Below are 21,618 nucleotides of genomic sequence, written 5' to 3'. Positions count from 1 at the left end.
AATGGTTGGAAACGGTCCTCAACTCCCCCAAAGAGGCACATCTCCAGTTCCAGCCCAGCCCGTTCAGTGTCGAGTGACCATCTTTTCAAAAGGCAAAAGTGAGACACATGCAGGAGCACCGTCCCCACTGCCTCTCTACTTCCCCCTAAGGCCCCACCCCCTACTCTTCCTCTTCCCATGAGGACCCCTCCCTGTGCCCCATCTCTTCCCCCAAGACCCCACCCCCTGGTCCTCCTCACTGGTGAAGGCTCCGCACCCTCTCTGGACCAGACGTCAGAGCTGGGCCATGGTGAGAGTTGCCCAGGGATCTAGAGCCACTCTGAGGAGCCCCAAACCCTCCACCTGTGCTGGGCAGTTCACTGGGGGACCACACGGAAGCCCCCAGCCTGTATCCCCACCCCCCAGAACTTAAAATCCAGGAAAGGTGGCGTGTCTGGGGCTCCTCACAGGGGCCTGGGCTCCCTGAGCAGCTCTTACCACAGTCTAGCTCTGACGTCACTTGGGGCTGGAGCAGCACCTCTGGAAACACGGGCCCTTGAGAAACCCTGACTTGGGGTATTGGGATTTTAACACTCTGAGCTTGCTTTCAATGTCAGATTTCTGTGCAGCTTGAACAACCCACCATGGATCATGGGAAGACATAGGGGTGGGGTTCCCAAGCTACCTAGCGCTGCCTGTCACTGAGTCACCCTGACAGCCCAGCTGAGCCCTTTGCCCCTGCATAGAACACCTGCAAATGGTAACAGCCTGCAGCCTTTACCTTTCACTTTGCATTTTAAAGATAGTGAAATCTGCATTCCTGGTAGAAGGGAAACCGCTGATACCAGAGGTCTTCATGCTGAAGGACAAGCAATCACTGGAGAGGTGAAACGGGTAGCAGGCAGTATCTGTTCAGACAGGGAGGCAACTGTCTTTATGAAGCATGTCTGCACATTCCTGTGGGGGCCACTTGGCCATCAGGGAACCTCAATTGTTTGAACATCTGATAGGGTGGCTACACCAAAAGGGATCCCCTGGAAAAAAGACTCATCTGCAGCAGCCCATCCCTCAGAGGAACAATTTAAGAACAGAAGAATGGCCATATTGATTCAGACCAATGGCCCTTCTAGCTCAGTGGCTTGTCTTCTGCCAGTGACCAGTGCAGATGTTTCAGAGTGAATGAATAAGTAGACATGATATCAAGTGATCTCCTTCAACAAAGGATACTGTGCTAGTGACAGGCATCATCACGAAGGCTCCATATTTGACAGGGAGATCATGGAAGTCATGGATTCCATGACTTTCTGTGACCTCAGTGTCTTCTGCAGCAGCCAATGTGTCTGGCCCTGGGGCCACCTGGGCACCTCAGGCATCCCCTGGACCAGCAACACCAGCTGCTGCTGGGGCAGTCTCGGACCACTGTGCCCTCTGCCCATTCCCCAGCAGCAGCAGGAGTTTGGGTGATGGAGCAAGTGGGGGCTGTAGCCTATAGGGATAACCTGCTTGTTTGCCTGTGCTTGTTTGAATATATATGTAGCGGGTGGTCACCCGCTCTGGCTCAGAAAAGGTTAAAGCCAGCCCTGGGAGACGGCTGGGGCTGCGACCTAAAGACTCACTGACTGGGGAAGCAGCTGCAGCTGGGCCACGCCCCAATCAGGCCACAACTGGCCCTATAAAAGGCCAGTGAGCCAGGAGCTGGAAGACTCACTCTCTAGCCTTTGGAGAGGGAGGGAGGGATGGACCTGGCTGCCTGGGGAGCTGAGGAAGGTACCGAGGGTGGACCAGTGTTGGGGAAGGGCCAGGGAGCTGGGGAGCTCCAGCCTAGCAAAGCCCCAGGCTGCAGGCTGAGTAAAGGCCCACTAGAGGGTACTAGGGCTTCAGAGGGGCAGCCCAGAGATAGGTAGAGGCAGCAGGTACAAACCCAACCTTCCTTGCTCTGCCCTCCCCCCTCCTCCCTCCCAGCAACAAACAAGGCCGGGTTCAGTATCCAGGGTTCCATTTCAAAACACAACAAAACCGGCTCGAGCCCAGTGACCTGACCTGGGACACACACCACCACCCCCACCCCGGCGCCTCTAGGAGGCCCCCTTCCCACCACTCACACTCAGTGAGGTGTAGCAAAATCTTTAATAAAGGAGAGAAACAATGCGGCATCACGTTGGAGAGACACCAAACACAGGACTATACACAAACCATAAGCAAAAACCCACTTCCAAGTACATTTGGCAATGTCCTTTCCCCCTCACAAACAACCCCAGTCTCTGTGTCTCTGGTCAGCCACCCAGAGTTCCCCCAGTAAAGTCCAGTTTTACCCAGTTTTGCTGAAATGGGGTGGGCCACAGGGCACACACGGGGTGTTACGCAGGGGCTTACGTGGGGCCAGGCCCGTTGCCTGTTCTCTCTGTGCTTTCTCACTGCTGGCCTCACCACACCAGCTCCACTCCTCTCTCCTCCACCAGCTGTGCCATCAGCCGCTCCCAGCCACCCCTCCCACACTGCCACACACTCGCCACTGTTTCCACAGGCTGCTGCAGGCTGCTGACTGCTCAGCTGCTGCAGCTGCTTAGCAATCGATCTCCCACTCAGTGATCTCAGCTCATCTCAGCAGCTCTCTTTAGTGATTTCAGCTCTTTCAGTTTTTAGTTAGTGAGCCCTTTTGCCCCAGTGTGTCACCCATGAGATCAGCATTCAGCAGATGGGATGGACTCTCAGGAAAAAAAAAATATGCTCTCTGCTTAACAGTGGAGAGGAGAGGATGTGCAATTGGTGTTCCAGGCAGAGGGAAGGGCCCATACCAGGTACCACACACACCACAGTCCTCCCCCTCTCTCCCCTCTTTGTAACCCATGTCCCTCTGTCCAGTACTATTTAATGTAAGTAGGTTGAGAGTATTTATTATTTTAAAGCAGTCTCATAGTTCCTCATTTCACATACATAGGTAAGGTAACTTCTTTTTTTTTCCTTCCCCCCCCAATAACAAAGAAATTGGGACCAGTGTGAAAATAAATATCCATCCCATGCTGTGTGTGTGTGCTAGAGTGGAGTGTTTAATGCAAATGCACATTCCTAAAATTCCTTTGCGTACTCCTCATAATGTACCACCAGATGTCAGGGTAGATCTCATCCTGACTCTGCTTACCCTTGTGATGAGTGGCTTATACTGCAGTCTGCCCCAGGGAGTGGGGGCTTGTTGGTGACTGGCAGTAGCCTACAACTGAGGTGGGGATAGGGGGCGGGGGTTCCCTGGGGAGGGGAGATCCAGAGACTGAGGGGTGTACTGCCAAGGGGCAGCACCCCAGCATGCAAGGGGCACTGGGGTCTGAGCAGGAGATGGGGGGAGGGATAGCTCAGTGGCTTGAGCATTGGCCTGCTAAACCCAGGGTTGTGAGCTCAATCCATGAGGGGGCCACTTAGGGATCTGGAGAAAAATTGGTCCTTGGTCCTTGGGGCTGGACTCAATGACCTTTCACAGTCCCTTCCAGCTCTATGAGATAGGTATATCTCCATATTAAATTAAAGAGCCTGTAACCCATACTATCCAAAATAATAACAACTTCCTAAATCAGGCAACAGGTCTCTGGGTGGTGCTTACCTTGGGGAGGGCTCTGGCAGAAGTGGTGACAATATCCCTCCCTCTGCACTTAACTCTAGTCCATGCACTGCCTCCAGACCCACTACCACCCCACAACTCCCAGTGGCTGAGGTTCCTGGCCTATGGGAGATGCGTAGCCAACTCTTGTATTGGGGGCAGCATGTGGAGCTCAGAGCACCAGGAGGGACATGTCACCATTTGCTGAGAGTTTGATAGGCCATGAAATTTTGTTCACTGCCCATGATCTGTGCATGACTTTTACTAAAAATACCCATAACTAAAACCTAGTTTTACTTATCACCCCTTGGGAAGAGATGAAGTTTTCTCCACTCAGTGCCTATATGTTGGGAATGCCTTTGTTTCAAGCCAAGTTTCCAGCCTAGTTTGTGGAAAAATACAGGTACCAAAATGGAGTTCAGTATCATGTGATCTAGTCACATGCCCTTGCATGCTATTGAGTTATGGCAGCTAGTATGCATAGGCTGACTGAGGCATCCCCAGGACAGTTCGCCAGGTGAAGATAAGCTTTCCCCCATTGTCTTTGTCAATGGGCCTTTCAACTCGAATAGTCCATTCACAGTGTACAGGCAGACTGTGCGTAGCTCCATGGGTAGCTCTTACCACAGTCCAGCTCTGGACTATCCAGGGAGAAGAGACTTGGAGAAATGGAGGATAATTGGGCAGGGCCTACTGGGAATTAATGGGGTAAGGGAGACTTAGGGGAAAGGAAGGGTGGGGTGTGTGGCAAGGCTGAAGGCACCAAGAAGGGCGGAAGGGAGGGCTCCTGAGTAGAGGAGGAGGATGGGGCTGTAGGGTAGGAGATTTTCAGTTTTAGAGAAAACTGAATAAATGTGATCCCACAAAGGAGGATCTTGTTTTAAGTACTCCAGGCTGAGAGTAAGTCATTGCAAGGCCCTTAGAGGGAAGGGCAGGGAGCCTGCAGGGCCACCTCAGGCCCCAAGGGGGCACTCTGGGGTGTCTCCCATTCACAGGGACTTGGCCAGAGTGGGCTGTGCTCCTGGAAGCCATTACCACAGGACAGAGGTTAGCTCAGCCCCCAGGCTGCTCTAAACTCTTCTGAGGCGGGGGGAGAACAGGACAGCGAATCAAACCCCTGTAACTGGTTCTTTGCCGTCCCTGCTCTCTGCAGTGCATGGGGGAGCTCTGCTGGCACAGCAGAGACTCAGATGGGTAGAAGGCTGGGCCTGTGGTACGGGCACTGCTCTGTGACTCAGGAGAGCTGGGTCTGATTCCCTTTCCATGTGTAACCACGGACAAGCCATTGCGTGTCTCTGAGTCTTTGCACAGGGGGATAATAGCCCTGCCCTGCCTCACAGAGGTGGTGGGAATATAAATACATTTGAGATGCTCAGATACTCTGAGACTGATCCTGATCCCCACCCGCTCCATGATCAATGAGAGTTGCTCTAGCACTGGATATAGACCCTCACACCCTGCATCCAAATGTCCATCACCACCAAGTTTGGAGGTAGCTGGATCTGGGGGAAGGAGGGGTCTTTTGGGTCCAATACAGAACTAGCAGCAGGCACTTGGAGCTGAGTTTGGATCATGCTCCTTCCTATTAAGGATGTTGATTGCCTTTATTACATGGCTTGTGCATGTCTCATGCCTGAACATGAGAAGGAGACACTCTGAGCTGTGCCTCAGGAACCAGTGACTGTGCAAGCCCATCACTATGATGTCTGGCTGTCTGTGGTGTAATCCTGTTCCTTAGAACCAGGGGCTCTGTAGCCCAGTGTATAGGGAAACACTGTCTCAGCCACCGATGGATTGTGTGACCAGAAATGTCCACTTACCAACCCTCAGTGCCTTCATTTGTGGGTGCCCCGCTTGAGATATGGCCAGCAGTGCCAACTCCTGGGATTTTATTGGGAGTCACACACTATTTCCTGTCTTTCTTAAAGAGCCAACTTCTGGGATCAAGACACTGTATGTGAATTGGAATTTTCAGTTTTCTTAAAAATGTTTATTTAAAAAAGTGTGTTAGAGAAAAGACGAAAATCTGAAGTAGGTGCACCCTAAAGACTCAGAAATGAAAGGCAAATGAATACGAAACCCACATTAAAATATTTTTAAATCTCATGATTTTAAACCAATCTCTTAATTTTGGGGGGTGTTAGTGATAATTTTTGAATGGGGCTTGGCAATACTGCATACCTAGCTCAAAAGATCTGAAGAGCAACTAACAAAAGACTGAAAAATTAATAACTCCTTTTTTTCAAAGTATTTCAGAAGCTGTAAGCCTGTGACTCAATGAGTGGGGCAAATGCACGATCAAGGTGCTAAAGCAGCACTCAAGGAAGACGAGGCTGTTGTGGAAAGGCTAAATAAATTATTTGCATTGGTCTTCACTGCAGAGGATGTGAGGGAGATTCCCACACTTGAGCCATTCTTTTTAGGAGACAAATCTGAGGAACTCCCTAGATTGAGGTGTCGGTAGAGGAGGTTGTGATGCTGCACCCCATATTTGTCATTGTGGTATGATTATAAAATGATTATGACATAATTATGATGCAACTGGTACAAGATATGTCTTGTGATGCGTCATTGGAAAAATTATGATTTGCTGAATCTGTTTTTCCTATTTGTGTGCATGTTCCATTTTTCTACCTGAAGTTATGAATATTGACTATGTATCTGTAATTCAAATGTGCTTATTCTGGGTAACACCCACAACTACCCTTTCAAGTACAAAAATGAAGAAACAGTGCTGACGGCTCATCAACAAAGATAAGTGACCATGGAAGAGCTTAGCCTTCCAGTGAACGTTTCATCCGGCCTATGAGTAATGGTTGCTATGACTTAGCAGGCATGCAAGGGCATGGAACCAGAGCACATGACACTGAACTCCATTTTGGTACCTGTATTTTTCCAGAAACAGGGCTGGGAACTTAGCTTGAAACAAAGAGTTTCCACCATATGGAAAAAATATATAAGGTGGGGAGTGACATCATCTCTTGCCCTCACTCCCCATGTAAGATAACTTATAGAAACACCCAAGGAACCAAGACTGAACTGGGAGAAAACTGTGTATGAAAACTTGGAGGACTATTTGTATCATCAGTCTGGTGAGAAATTGCTAATTCAAATCCTAGCTATCTAGTACATTAGGCTGAATTTTCAGATTTGTTTATGTGCTTGGTAATCTGCTTTCATCAATTTGCTATCATTTATAATCACCCAATATCTGTCTTTCTGTAGTTAAGAAACTTGTTTTATGTTTTATCATAACAAGTGTGTTTTGAGTGAAGTGTCTGGGAACATCTCAGGTCTGTAAACAAAGGCTGTTCCATTTCTATCTCACATTGAGGGGAAAATAACCCATATTAGTGACAGTGCATTGTACAGACTCCTCTGCAGTGCAAGACGGTATAATTCTGAGTTTATATTCCAGTAAATAAGAGAGGCTGGGGAGCTGGTAAACTGGCTGCTCTCTCCTATTTATCCTTCAGTGGTGTAGGTAAAGCACTCAGGTAGATCAGTTGGGTGTGTGGTGCTACCTGATGTCATTTTGGGTGATAACAGGGCCAAGAGAGGCTGGCTGTTTCACCTTCAGAGCAGTGTAGGAAGGTTAGGGGGCTCAGCGATTCCACTAACCCCCAGACTGCTCACCTGGGTGACAACCTATCAGAGAGGTCTTAGAACAAACGGATAAATTAAACAGAAAAAGTCAAGGAACCAGATGACATTCACCAAAGAGTTCTGAAGGAACTCAAATATCAAACTGCAGAACTACTAACTGGAGAATGTAACCTAACACTTAAATCAGCCTCCATAGCCGATGACTGGCAAATAGCTAATGTGATGCTGATTTTTAAAAAAGATTCCAGAGGTGAACCCGGCAATTACAGGCCAATAATCCTAACTTCAGTACCAGGTAAATTCATTAAAACTATAGTAAAGAACAGAATTATCAGACACACAGATGAACACACTTTGTTGGGGAAGAATCAACAAAGCTTTTGAAAGGGAAATCATAGAATCATAGAACTGGAGGGGACCGCGAGAGATCATCGATTCCAGTCCCCTGTATTTAAGGCAGGACTAAATGTTAAGAAGAACAATTTTTCTCCCTCCTCCTTTTAACAACCTTTTACATACTTGAAAACTGTTCTCCTGTCCCCTCTCAGTCTTCTATTCTCCAGACTAAACAAACCCAATTTTTTCAATCTTCCCTCATAGGTCATGTTTTCTAGACTTTTAATCATTTTTGTTGCTCTTCTCTGGACTTTCTCCAATTTGTCCACATCTTTCCTGAAATGTGATGCCCAGAACTGGACACAATATTCCGGTTGAGGCCTAATCAGCGTGGAGCAGAGCTGATGAATTACTTCTCGTGTCTTGCTTACAACACTCCTGCTAATACATCCCAGAATGACGTTTGATTTTGCCACGGCATTACATTGTTGACTCATATTTAGCTTGTGATCCACTATGACCCCAAGATCCTTTTCCACAGTGCTCCTTCCTAGGCAGTCATTCCCATTTTGTATTTTGAACTGATTGCTCCTTCATAAGTTGAGTACTTTGCATTTGTCCTTATTGAATTTCATTTTATTTACTTCAGACCATTTCTCCAGTTTGTCCAGATCATTTTAAATTTTAATCCTATCCTCCAAAGCACTTACAACCCCTCCAAGCTTGATATCACTACAATGAATGGTGTCACAACCTCCTGCCAACTGTCTTGGAACCTGCATGACACATATAAAAAGCTCAGCTTCTTCTGGAAGAGAGACGGTTTTCCCATGGGATAGCTTGGAGTCCCAGGAGAGGAGGTGCGGCATGGCTCGGGGAGTTGGGTTGGCCCAGCGCTCATCCGACTATGGGGAGATAGGTGGGACTCAGTGCTTCACTGAACAGGGAAGGAGAGATTATGGGCTTCTACTGGAGGGGGGCTTAATGCTCCAGATGCGGGGGGTGTGTGTGTGTGTGCCTTGGGCAGAAGGCCTGAGGCCGGAGGGGCTAGCCTCACTGAATGGAAGATCCGCCCACCACCCATGTTGCAAACCATTATGAAAGCAATACATAATAAGAAAGAAAATAACATAATGCCTCTATATAAATCCATGGTACTCCCATTCCTTGATAACATTGTGCAGTTCTGGTCGCCCCATCTCAAAACAAAATATATTAGAATTGGGAAAAGGAAAAAGAAGGGGAACAAAAATGATTAGGAGTATGGAAATGTTTTCATAAGAGGAGAGATTAAAGAGACTGCGGGGATATGACAGAGATCTATAAAATCATGAGCAGTGTGGAGAATGTGAATCAGGAAGTGTTATTTACCCCTTCACATAACACAACAAACAGAGATCACCCATGAAGTTAATGAGCAGCAGGTTTAAATCAAACAAGAGGAAGTCTTTCCTCATACAACGTACAGTCAGTCAGTGGACCTCATTGCCAGGGGATCTTGTGAAGGCCGAAATTATAACTGGGTCTAAAAAAGAATTAGGTAAGTTCATGGAGGAGAGATCCAGGGGTGGCTATTAGCCAAGATGGTCAGCGATGCTACCCCATGTTCTGGGTGTCTCTCAACCTCTGACTGCAAAAAGCTGGGAGCAGGCGAGAGCGAATGGATCAATCAATCATTGCTGTTTTTTTTTTCATTCCCTCAGAAGTATCTGCACAGGCCACGGTCAGAAGACAGGACACTGGGCTAGATGGACCATTGGTCTGACTGAATATGACTGTTCTTATGTTCTTAAATTGTTCCATTACACTATGGGCTGCTGCAGACTGGCCTTTTCCAGGGGCTCCCTCTGCTGTAGAGCTGCCATAGACACCATGGCAGACATCCAGGCGCTGCTGAGTGTGGGAGCCTGATGTGGGGGCTAGTGCTGCCACCTAGGGATGAGGACCTGTAGCACAAGGGACAGAGGCTCATGATTTGACTTAGAGGTGGGTTGGAAAACAGAGAGATTCTTCCCAAATGAAACATTTTGTCGCAAACTAATGTTTCCTTTTCACCCATTTTTGTGGGTGAATTTTCATAGAAAATGGATCATTTTTCTCTGAAAGCTCAGCTGCCATGATGCTGCCCAGCTTCAGCTGCCTGGATCCCCAAAAGAAACTGGAGGCTTTTCACCTGCCTCTCCCTCAGAACATAATAAAAGGTGGCACTGATGGAGTCCATGCCTGTACTCTGGGTATGAAAAGGTTGAAACCCCCTGACCAGTCTATGGCTGAGGATTTGTGCCCTTCAGCTACACTAACCAGCCTTCTCATCTCTGTGGGTTATTGTGACAGGCCCTGGCAGCACATCGCTGATGAGGTAGCAGGGAGCTGGAGAGAGTCGTAGAGCAGTTGGGGAAGCACAGAGATTGTGGGTGGGGGGCCGAGCTACCAGTGGAACACTGAGATCTGTGCAGAACTTTGGGGATCCTGGGTCCCCCTTTCCATTCCTCAGGGAGAAGGGAAGGGACGTCCCCTCCTGGAACAATCTGAAGGAAATTTCCATGTAGGGAGCTTTGTGGACTCTCCCTTCCCTTGCTGCCCCCCCTGGGTTTGTAATGCAGGAAAGGGGGTTGCTGGGGACAAATCTGGTTTTACCTTATTATTATGATTCTATTTTATTTTATTTCAGCAAGATCAAAGTGTGACAGCATCATCAATACCATTTGTTCCCACTCCCCCTGAGACTGCTAATCAGAACCACATGACAAGTTCAGATTCTAGGAATAGAGCCTGCAGCAGGCTTGGCACTACAGTCCAGGTGGGTAGGATCACCACACATCTCATGAGATTTGGCCTCCTGCTGTTTGCCATTGGTTGTGACGGGAGTTAAAGCTGGTGCACACGAAGCCAAGCAGCTGAGGTTCCCTGATGGCCAAGTCGCCCCCAAGGGAATGTGCAGACATGCTTCATAAACACAGTTGCCTCCCTATCAGAACTGATACTGCCTGCTGCCCATGCAGCCTCTCCGATGACTCCTTGTCCTTTAGGGTGAAGATCTCTGGAGTCAGTGGCTCCCCTTCTAGCAGGAATTGGGTACGTTGGCAGGTTTCACTATCTTTAAAATGCAAAGTGAAGGGGAATGGGCTGCAAGCCATTTATATTTGCAGATGTTCTGTGCAGCGGCAGAGGACTCAGCTGGGCTGTCGGGGTGACTCAGTGATGGGGCTGGAGGGCAGGCAGCAGTAGGTAGATTATGAATCCCTCCCCTACATCTGCCCATTCTCAACAGTGGGCTACTGAATCTACACAGAAATCTGACTGTCAAAGTGACCTCCGAGTGTTAAAACCACAATCCCCCGTGTCAGGATTTCTCAAGACGTGCCGTGTGCTCTGGGCCTGATCCTGCCAGGGACTGAGCTAGGGAAACCCCAATACAATATCAGTGACTTGTTCCTAAATTGCCTCAGGTTTATTTCTTCCTAGAAATTTAATCGGCAAATGTATTTTCATTTGAAAAGTTTTTATTCTCTGGGTCAATTGTAAATGCAGGCATTCAGAGTTTTGTTGCTCTGTGATAACAGGTCTTATAGGACATATTTCGGTTTCCTGACTGTCTGAGGGCTCTAGACTCTCTCCCCTGTAGATACCCCTCAGAGTAACAGGGTAACCAGCATCTCTGCCCCTTCTCTGGTCTCTGAGTGCCAGATGACCACCTTGTAGCCTTCCCTCTCATAGGGTGCAATCCCGTGATCTTCCCACCCTCAGACGGGGCCCTGGGCTACAGCACACTGCTTAATGACTGTGCTTGCCGATCAGATCTGAGTGAGTTCAGCTCATGTGGTTCTTCCCTTTGGGAGCCTGTGAGTAGTGGCGAGACGAGTGACCAGCCAGCCTTCTAGACCCAAAATACTGTTTAATCTGAAGAGTACGAATAAAGCAGAACATAGGAGAATAATCCGCAGTTCAATAGTATCTGAAGAAGGGGTTTTTTTCACCCACGAAAGCTTATGCCCAAATGAATCTGTTAGTCTTTAAGGTGCCACCAGACTCCTTGTTGTTTTGGGGTTTAAATAGGGCTGTCAAGCATTAAAATAATTATCCTGATTATTTGCATGATTAAAAAAAATTAATTGCAATTAATCACACTGTTAAACAATTATATAATACCATTCATTTAATCTATATAGTGATTTTAATAACAACACAGAACACAAAGTTTACAGTGCTCACTTTATATTTATTTTTGCTTGTTGATATGTGGAGTGTAAAAAAAGAACAAAAGAAATAGTAGTTTTCAATTCAATTATTTTTAGAATTCACCTAATCTAGAATTAAGTAGAAAAAAATAACTGCATTCAAAAATAAAACAATGTAAAACTTTAGAGTTTTACAAGTCCATTCAGCCCTACTTGTTGTTCAGTCAATAGCTCAGACAAGTTTGTTTACATTTGCGGGCGATAATGCTGTCTGCTTCGTGTTTACAATGTCTCCTAAAGTGAGATCAGGTGTTCGCATGGCACTTTTGTAGCCGGCATCGCAAGATATTTCCATGCCATATGCGCTAAAGATTCTTATGTCCCTTGATCCTTCAACCACCATTTCAGGAGATATGTATCCATCCTGGTGATGGGTTCTGCTTAATAATTATCCAAAGCAGTGTGGACTGATGCACGCTTATTTGTCACCATCAGAAGGTTGATTTTCTTTTCGGTGGTTCAGGTTCAGTGGTTTCCACATCGGAACGTTGCTCTTTTAAGACTTCTGAAACCATGTCCCACAGTTTGGAAGGCGCTTCAGATTCTTAGATCTTGTCAAGTGCTGTAGCTATCTTTAGAAATCTCACATTGGTACCTTCTTTGTGTTTTGTCAAATCTTCAGTGAAAGTGTTCTAAAAATGAACAACATGTGTTGGGTCATCGTCTCAGACTGCCATAACACAAAATATATGGCAGAATGAAGGTGAAACAGAGCAAGAGACATACAATTTTTCCCCAAGGAGTTCAGTCAGAAATGTAATTAACACATTTTTTTAACAAGCCTCATTAGCATGGAAGCATGTCCTCTCAAATGGTGTCGAAGCATGCAAATATTTAGCATATTGGCAAATAAATATCTTGCAAAGCCGGATATATCTACAGCAATGCCATTCAAACACTTGTTCTCACTTTCAGGTGACATTGTAAATAAGAAGCTGGAGCATTATTTCCTATAAATATAAACAAACTTCTTTCTCTCAGTGATTGGCTGAACAAGATGTAGGACTGAGTGAACTTGTAGGTTACACATCCACGATAAAGAGGTGAACTGAAAAATATTATTTATTCTGTTTGGTTTTTTTTACAGTGCAAATATTTGTAATAAAAATAATAATGTAAAGTGAGCAGTGTACACTTTGTATTCTCTGTTTTTATTGAAATCAATATATTTGAAAATGTAGAAAACTATCCTAAATATTGAATACATTTCAGTTGATATTCTATTATTGTTTAAGAGTGTGAGTAAAACTGTGATTATCATGATTAATTCTTTTGAGTTAATTGCATGAAGTAATTGAGTTGAATCAACAGCCCTAGTTTTAAAACAACAGTCTGTGCACATCTCTGACCCCAAGCCCTCACACTCTGATGGGGACCTAATCAGGCCAAAGGCCTTGAGACTTCCCCAGCGGTGTCTGAAGAGCTCCTTAGCAACAGCTGCCCCACCTGTGCACAGACTCCCAGCGCTGGCAAACCAAGCTGTGTGATGTAGCTAGAGGCCAGAAATAGGCTCTTCCCAGTTTATAGCTCTGGTGTTGTCTCTCAACCTCCCTGATGTACTTACTGAGAAATGGCTTTTCTTGAGCTGTTGCTACTCTTCCTGCCTGTTTTCCAGCAGCCTGCTGTTAAACGAAGATGAGCCGTCCTGTCTGAACCCAACATATCCAGCAAATAATCATTCCAATAGTTAACCCAATGTAGCTACTGGGTTTAACATGCATCTTCTTTATGGCTGCTCAGCTCTATGTCTGTCCCAATGCCGTTCCTGGGTTGTATGGATTCTATGAATACAGGACAGAAACAGTCAGAGAGCAATAGACTATTTTCATGTGACAGGTTTCAGAGTGGTAGCCGTGTTAGTCTGTATTAGCCAAAGCAATGAGATGTTGTTAGTTAAATAAATTTGTTAGTCTCTAAAGTACTCTAAAGATTCCTGGTTATTTTCACGTGGGGTAACAAAGTTCCACATGTGCCTGACTTTGACATGTACTTCCTGCAATCCCTATTTGTGACTGAATAACAGGTGTTGTGGTTACTGTGTACTAGTGAATTATGTACTACTACTAGTAGTGGTTTTCAACCTGGGGTCTGTGGGCCATTGGGGATCTTCAGACTTTGTCTACCTCCATTCAAAATTTATTAGGGCCCTCCAAATGAAAAGACATTCAAAACCACTGTATTAGAGACTGAGAGCCCATGGAACGATTGTTTCATATACTGACCCCAGTGCCTGTTGCCACTCTGGATACAGGCTACAGACTGACAGAACAGAACCAGTCAGCTGTTAACCCAGGGACAGAGAAGCTACTAGACGTTTGTTTGCTGACAAGCGACTGAATGAGGGCTGAGACGCTGGGATCTTTTCAGGTTTTGAACAAATCCTGATGACAGACATGATACTTTAAGTCCCACTGTAACCTGAGAAATCATCTCACAAAGAAGATCAAAGGGGAAAGAATGGATTGACATGTGTGTGCTAAAGTACAGATGTGTAAATGTTATGACTTTTGCTTTAGAAAATATGCACCCGAAGAAGTGTTTTTTTTACCCATGAAAGCTTATGCCCAAATAGATCTCTTAGTCTTTAAGTAGCCACTGGACTCCTCGTTGTTTTTGTGGATACAGACTGACACGGCTACCCCATGATACTATTCCACATACTATTTGCAATGCGTTTGGACAATTAATTCTTTGTCTAGTGAACAGTAGTATAATACTGTCTCCGAGTAACTGACCTGAAGCTCTTTCTAACATTTGCATTCAGAACATAACATCGGCAATACAGGGTCAGGCCGAAAGTCCGTCTAGCCTAGTATCCTGTCTTCCAAAAGTGACCAATGTCAGGTGCCACAGAGGGAACAAACAAAACAGGTAATCATCACCTGTCACCCATTCCCAGCTTCTGGCAGACAGAGGCTAGGGACACCACCCCTGCCCATCCAGGCTAATAGCCACTGATGGACCTAGCCTCCATGAACTTCTTTTTTGAACCTCTTATAGTCTTGGTCTTCACAACATCCTCTGGCAAGGAGATCTACAGGTTGACTGCATTGTGTGAAAAAATACTTCATTCTGTTTGTTTTAAACCTGGTGCCTATTAATTTCACTTGGTGACCCCCAGGTTCTTGTGTTATGAGAAGGAATAAATAACACTTCCTAATTCACTTTCTCCACACCAGTCATGATTTTATACACCTCTATCATGTCCCCCACTTAGTCGTTTTTTTTTCCAAGCTAAAATGTCCCAATCTTATTAATCTCTCTTCATGTGGAAGCTGTTCCATAACCCTAATAATTTTTGTTGCCCTTTTCAGAACCTTTTCCAATTCCAATATATCTTTTTTGAGATGGGCAACCACATCTTCATGTAGCATTCAAGGTGTGGGTGCACCATGGAGTTATATAGAGGCAATATGATATTTTCTGTCTTATTATCTAGCCCTTTCTTAATGATTCCCAACATTCTGTTTCCTCTTTTGACTACCACTGCACATTCAGTGGGTGTTTTCATAGAACTATCCACAATGACTCCAAGATCTCTCCCTTGAGTGGTAACAGCTATTTTATACCACATCATTTTATATGTACAGCTGGAATTATGTTTTCCAATGTATATTACTTTACATTTATCAACACCGAATTTTATCTGCCATTTTCTTGCTCAGTCACCCAGTTTTGTGAGATCTCTTTGTAACTCTTCACAGTCTGCTTTGGACTTCACTATCTTGAGTAGCTTTTTATCATCTGCAGATTTTGACATGATACTGTTTACCCCTTTTCCACATCACTTATGACTATGTTGAATAGTACTGGTCCCAGTACAGACTCCGGAGACATCACTACTTACCCCTCTCCACTCTGAAAACTGACCATTTATTCCTACCCCTTGTTTCCTATCTTTTAATCAGTTATTGATCCATGAGAGGAACTTCCCTCTTATCTCCTGACTGATTACTTTACTTAAGAGGCTTTGGTGAGGGACCTTGTCAAAGACTTTCTGAAAATCTAAATACACTATATCCACTGGTTCCTCTTGTCCCCATGCTTGTTGACCCCCTCAAAGAATTCTAGTAGATTGGTGAGGCATGATTTCCCTTTACTAAAACCATGTTGACTCTTCCCCAACACATTACATTCATCTATGTGTCTTCACTATAGTTTCAACCAGTTTTCCGGGTAATCAGGCTTACCGCCCAGTAATTGCCTATATAAACCTTAGGAACCATTTAAAAAAAAAAATTGGCGTCACATTAGCTATCCTCCAATCTTTGGTACAGAAGCTGATTTAAATGGTAGGTAACAGACAACAGTTAGTAGTTCTGCAATTTCACATTTGGCTTTATTCAGAACTCTTGGGTGACTACCATCTCATACTGGTGACTTATTACAGTTTAGTTTATCAATTTGTTCCAAAACATCCCCTAATGACACCTAAATGTTGGATATTTCCTCATAGTTGTCACCTAAAAAGAATGGCTCAGGTTTGGGAATCTCCCTCACATCCTCAGCTGTGAAGACCAATGCAAAGAATTCATTTAGTTTCCCCTCAATGGCCTTATCTAGCAACTTGATCATCCAGTGGCCCCTTTGGTTAACCGGCTTCCTGCTTCAGATTTACTTAAGGAATTTTTGGTATTACTTTTTGAGTCTTTGGCTAGCTGTTCTTCAGATTCTTTTTTGGTCTTCCTAATTATATGTTTGCACTGCACTTGCCAGGTTTTATGCTCCTTTCTATTTTCCTCACTAGGATTCAACTTCCACTTTTTAAAGGATGCCTTTTTGTCTCTCACTGCATCTTTTATCTTCTTGTTTAGCCATGATGGAACTTCTTTGGTTCTCTTCCTATGTTTTTTTAAATTGGGGATATTCAAGTTGAGCCTCTACTATGTTGTCTTTAAAAAGCTTCCATGCAGCTTGGAAGAATTTCACTTTTGGCCCTGTGCCTTTTCATTTCTGTTGAACTAACTTCTTCATTTTTGTGTAGTCCCCCTTTCTGAAATGAAATGCTACAGCGTTGGGAAGCTGTGGTGTTTTCCCTGCCATAGGGATGTTAAATATAACTATAGTATGGTCACTATTACCAAGTGGTCCATCTATATTTACATCTTGGACCAGATCCTGTGTTCCACTTAGGACTAAATTGAGAACTGCCTCTCTTCATGTAGGTTCCAAGACTATCTCCTCCAAGAAGCAGTCCTTTAGGGTGTCAAGAAACTTGCTCATTGCATCCCACCCTGAGGCAACTTGTATTCAGTGAACGTGGGGATAGTTGAAATCTCCCATTATTATTGAGGGTTTTTTAATTTTTATTGCTTCTCTGAACTCTCTGAGCATTTCACGATCACTATCACTATCCTGGACAGGCAGCGGTTGGTATATTTCCAACTGCTATATTCTTATTATTCAAGCATGGAATTACTATCCATAGAGATTCTATGGTCCAGTTTGGTTCATTTAAGATTATTACTTCATTTGATTCAACCCTTTCCTTCACATATAGCACCATTCCCCCAGCAGCAAGACCTGATCTGTCCTTCCGATATTTTTTATATCCTGGAATTACTGTGTCCCATTAATTATACTCATGCCACTTGGCTTCAGTGATGCCTATTATATCAGTATCCTCATTCAATATGAGGAATTTGCTTCATCCATTTTATTATTTAGACTTCTAGCCCTTCTATATAAGCACTTAAAATGGTCACTTTTTAGCTGTCTGCCATAACGTGACATAGTTCATTGTTTCTCATCAGATTCTACCCATATTTTATCATCGTCCATCTTCTCCTCCTTACTATGACATAGGGAATAATCTTTAATAGATCCTCCCCTAACAGATGTCTCTGTTTGAACCACGTACTCCTGCACATATGTCACCATACTCTTAGCTCTCCGTTCAAAAACTGCTCCACAGCCTTTTTAATTTTAAGTGCCAGGAATCTGGTTCCATTTTTGGTTTAGGAGGAGCCCATCCTTCCTGTATAGGCTCCCCCTGTCCCCAAAGTTTCCCCAGTTATTAATAAATCTAAATCCCTCCTCCCTACACCATTTTCTCATCCTTGCATTGAGACCCTCCAGTTCTGCCTGTCCACCTGGTTCTGCGGGAGAAATGGGCACCATTTCAGAGAGTGCTACCATGGACGTCCTGGATTTCAATCTGAAATCTAGCACTCAATCCCTCTGCAATACCTATCCAAGATTTTCCAAAATGTCATGAGACTACAGAACCGCTGCTCTGTGTTTCAGCAAATAGTAGAGCTGAGGTGCAGGAAAGGGGAGTGCAATAGTAGTTGTATGTAACTTATGCACATCACCTCTTACCCAGGGATGGTTGAAGTAACTAGGACACTCAGCTCGATAGTTGTGCAAACCTAATGTTTGCACTATACACCCATTTGGGATGCCTCCCCCATCCAGCTGAAGTAACTGTCTGTGTTAGCTTATAACTTGCCAGATATTTACAGACCCTTGCACGGGAAGTGGATGCAGGTCCTGGGAGGATGAAGAGAAGCCTGTAGGATGATTAAATTCTCTGGATTCAGTCAACGCTGGCTGGGCAAAGCACATAAGCTTCTCTTGGAGGTATTTTTGGGGGTGAGAGTGTATCACCAGGAGCATTTAGTAAGGGAAAGTTAATAGAGCCTGGTTTTGAATGAATTTACACATGTAAATCTGGAGTGACACAATTGAAGTCATTGTTATTAAAATCAGAACCTGGCCCTGGGAATTTATCCAGAGTGTATAAAAAGGCAGCGGCATAATTTGGACTCTCAGGAGTGGAGAAAGTAAAAAATATATAATGAGGCAATTAATCATTTTTATAAATAGCTTCAATAGAGGGCAGATAAGTACAGTGACAGATTTTACCAGGCTCTTTTCATTGCATAATACAATGGGCTACACTCAGAAGGAGGGCCAGAAAAGGTGTTTGTGGGAAGGTAACAATTATAAAATCACATAGGGCTAAAGGAGACTGCAGAACTCCCAGTCACAAGTTATCAATGTGGCCAAGAGTTTAGTAGGATTCAAAGAGGAACCATATGTTTATGTGGGTAACCAGAAAACCCAATTACACTAGTGAGGATTGTTTTAAAAAGTTTTGGAAGGACTATAAACCTTCCTCATTAACAGAACAAAATATGTGTAAATAGTGGGTGTCAGGGGAAAACATTCCCTGCGAGCAGGTTATCTCATGGCTTTCTATTGCAGGGTTTCATCTGGCTTCCTCTGAAGCATCTCAAACTGGCCAGTGGATACTGGGCTAGATGGGTTGCATGTCTGATCCAGTCTGGGAGTGCCTGTCTTCTTATATGCAGTGTAAATCCAAGATTAAGTTTTTGCTGATCTTCCTTGAGCTTCAGGGACTCTCTAGAGTTGAACTGAGAGCAGAAAAATGTCTTGTGAAATATCATCTCCTCTTGTATTTCCTTTCAGGAGGAAAGGTTCAAAACTTCTTGAACCTGCCCAGTACATGATGTCAGCTATCAATGACACCAAATTCAGCTCTGCAGCGTTCCTTCTCACCGGGATACCTGGGCAGGAAGACGTCTATCTCTGGATCTCTATACCCTTCTGCTTAATGTATGTTATTTCTGTAGTAGGAAATTCAGTCATTCTGTTCATTATAAGAACAGATCCAAGCCTCCATGAGCCCATGTACATTTTCCTTTCCATGTTGGCCATCACAGACCTTGGTTTATCAACAGCCACCATGTCGACAACACTGGGTATATTCTTGTTTAACGCTAGGGAGATCAGCCTCGATGCCTGTTTTGCTCAGCTGTTCTTCATCCACTCGCTTTCATACATTGAATCCTCCGTGCTCTTGTTGATGGCTTTTGACCGCTTCGTCGCAATCTCTAACCCACTGAGATATGCCTCCATATTAACCCTGCCAAGAATAGCCAAGATGGGACTGGTGTGTGTGCTAAGAGGGGTGGCCGTAGTGTTCCCACTGCCCTTTCTCCTGAAACGCTTCCGATACTGTCAAGCCAATGTCCTCTCCCGTTCCTACTGCCTGCACACAGAGGTCATGAAGATGGCTTGTTCGGATATCAGAGTCAACAGCATCTACGGCTTGTTTGTCACAGTCTTCACAGTGGTATTGGACTCGCTGCTCATCCTCCTATCTTATATTATGATTCTGAAAACAGTGCTGAGCATTGCCTCCCATGCGGAGTGTGTCAGGGCACTGAGTACCTGTGTCTCCCACCTCTGTGCTGTCCTCATCTTCTACATACCAGGGATTGGCTTGTCTATAGTACAGAGATTCGGGAATAGCTCTTCTCCCTTGCTTCAGATTCTCATGGGTTACGTCTACCTGCTGGTCCCGCCCATGATGAACCCAATTGTGTACAGCGTGAAAAGCAAATACCTTCGTGCAAGGATAATCAGGGCATTCAAAAAGTGAAGGGTCAGTTCATCAGCTAGCTCCAACGCTGGTCACATGAGACATGAAAAACATGGGCCATGGCAAGGACCACCTATTCCATCCTTACATCCAAGAAGACATGAACTACTAATCTGCACTCTGTAGAGAGAAGTTCAGACAGGGTCTAAGTCCTGGAGCAATGGGACAGGGCCTAGTGAGGGAGGATGGTGCACTGGGAGAAAGAGACCAAGGAAGCAGCAGAATTTACAAAGTGACTGTGTTCGTGGAGAGCCAGGGGACTGGTTACACGTTAGCCCATAAACATCTGAATCGGTGGCTTCTCTGACCTCAGAATTCCTGTCAATACATTCAATAGAGAAAAGGGATGGGGGTGTTCTTTCCCATTACACATGACCTGTCAATGTCCCATTGTCTTTGGTTAAATATCCAGGGGCCATGAAAAAAGCTGCAGAGCTATTCTGTAGTCGCAGTCCTGGCGCTTCCCGAGCCCTTTGGGTACAGCTTGATCCATGAGCACTGCCTGAGCCGTGGACACGGGCTATTGAAAGGAAATGGACACCCATCCTTCCCCTACGTCCTCACCCAGGTGCTTGTGATTGAGTCATATCAGACACATGATTAATGGAGGAGACCCAGGAGAAGCTATTCAGGCACCTTGCCCCCATCCCCCATCCCTGTTGATGGCTCTGCACACCACACACGTGCTGAGCCCCCTCCGCACTGAGGCAGAGCAGATCTGTGTGTGCGAGTGAGGGTCTGACACACAGGAGTCCTGGAAAGAGCCTCCGGCCCAGATTCCCTTCTCCTGCCATCCATTTGTGCTGCAATGATAATGGATGGAAACGGTCCTCAACTCCCCGCAGTGGCACGTCTCCAGTCCCAGCCCAGCTCTTACAACAGCCTAGCTCTGAGGTGGTTGGGGCTGGAGCCTCAGGGAAAAGGGAGCAACAAGGGACAGGGCCTTCTGGGAAGAGATGGGATAGCAGGTGTGGCAAGCCTGAACCAACGCTGACTCCAGCAATCAGTTGTGTGTGTGTCTGTGGGGGGTTCCTGAGTAAAGGGGGAGGATGGGGCTTTAGGGTAGGAGAGCCTGTGTTTTGGAGGATACTGAATTAATGTGACCCCGCAAAGGGGGGGTCTTAAATATTTCAGGCTGAGAGTAAGTCATTGCAATGACCTTATAGGAAAGGGCAGGGTTCCTGCAGAGCCACCTCAGGCCCCAAGGGGGCACTCTGGGGTGACACTCATCTAGAGTGGGCTGTGCTCTTGGAAGCCGTTACCACTGGGTAGAAGTCAGCCCAACCCCCAGGCTGCTCTAAACTCCGCTGATGCAGGGAGAAGTGTGACAGGTTTGGTCACAGAGACCCCCTTTTTTTGGACTGTCACATGATGTGCTGAAATTACCTGTGAGTCCATTTTCCCTGCCAGCTTGGCACGTCCAGAACCCTGCCTTGTTGAGGCAGACACACTAGCCTGCT

The 21,618-nt window shown here is 45.5% G+C and overlaps 1 protein-coding gene across 1 annotated transcript; it reads left to right on the top strand.

Annotated features, from left to right (window-relative positions):
• Positions 1–19,219: 19,219 nt before the first annotated feature.
• On the top strand, positions 19,220–20,158 carry LOC120395387 (olfactory receptor 51G2-like). The gene has a single exon (XM_039519752.1). The coding sequence runs from the start codon at positions 19,220–19,222 to the stop codon at positions 20,156–20,158; it is 939 nt and encodes a 312-aa protein (XP_039375686.1).
• Positions 20,159–21,618: the final 1,460 nt, after the last annotated feature.

The sequence above is a fragment of the Mauremys reevesii genome, linkage group 1 (assembly GCF_016161935.1).
Source record: "Mauremys reevesii isolate NIE-2019 linkage group 1, ASM1616193v1, whole genome shotgun sequence".
NCBI lineage: Eukaryota > Metazoa > Chordata > Testudines > Geoemydidae > Mauremys > Mauremys reevesii.
This window is presented reverse-complemented; position numbering and strand designations above follow the sequence as displayed.

Bases quoted from the DNA above. Each gene is read 5' to 3' on its own strand.
- LOC120395387 (XM_039519752.1), top strand. From the start codon at position 19,220: ATGATGTCAGCTATCAATGACACCAAATTCAGCTCTGCAGCGTTCCTT.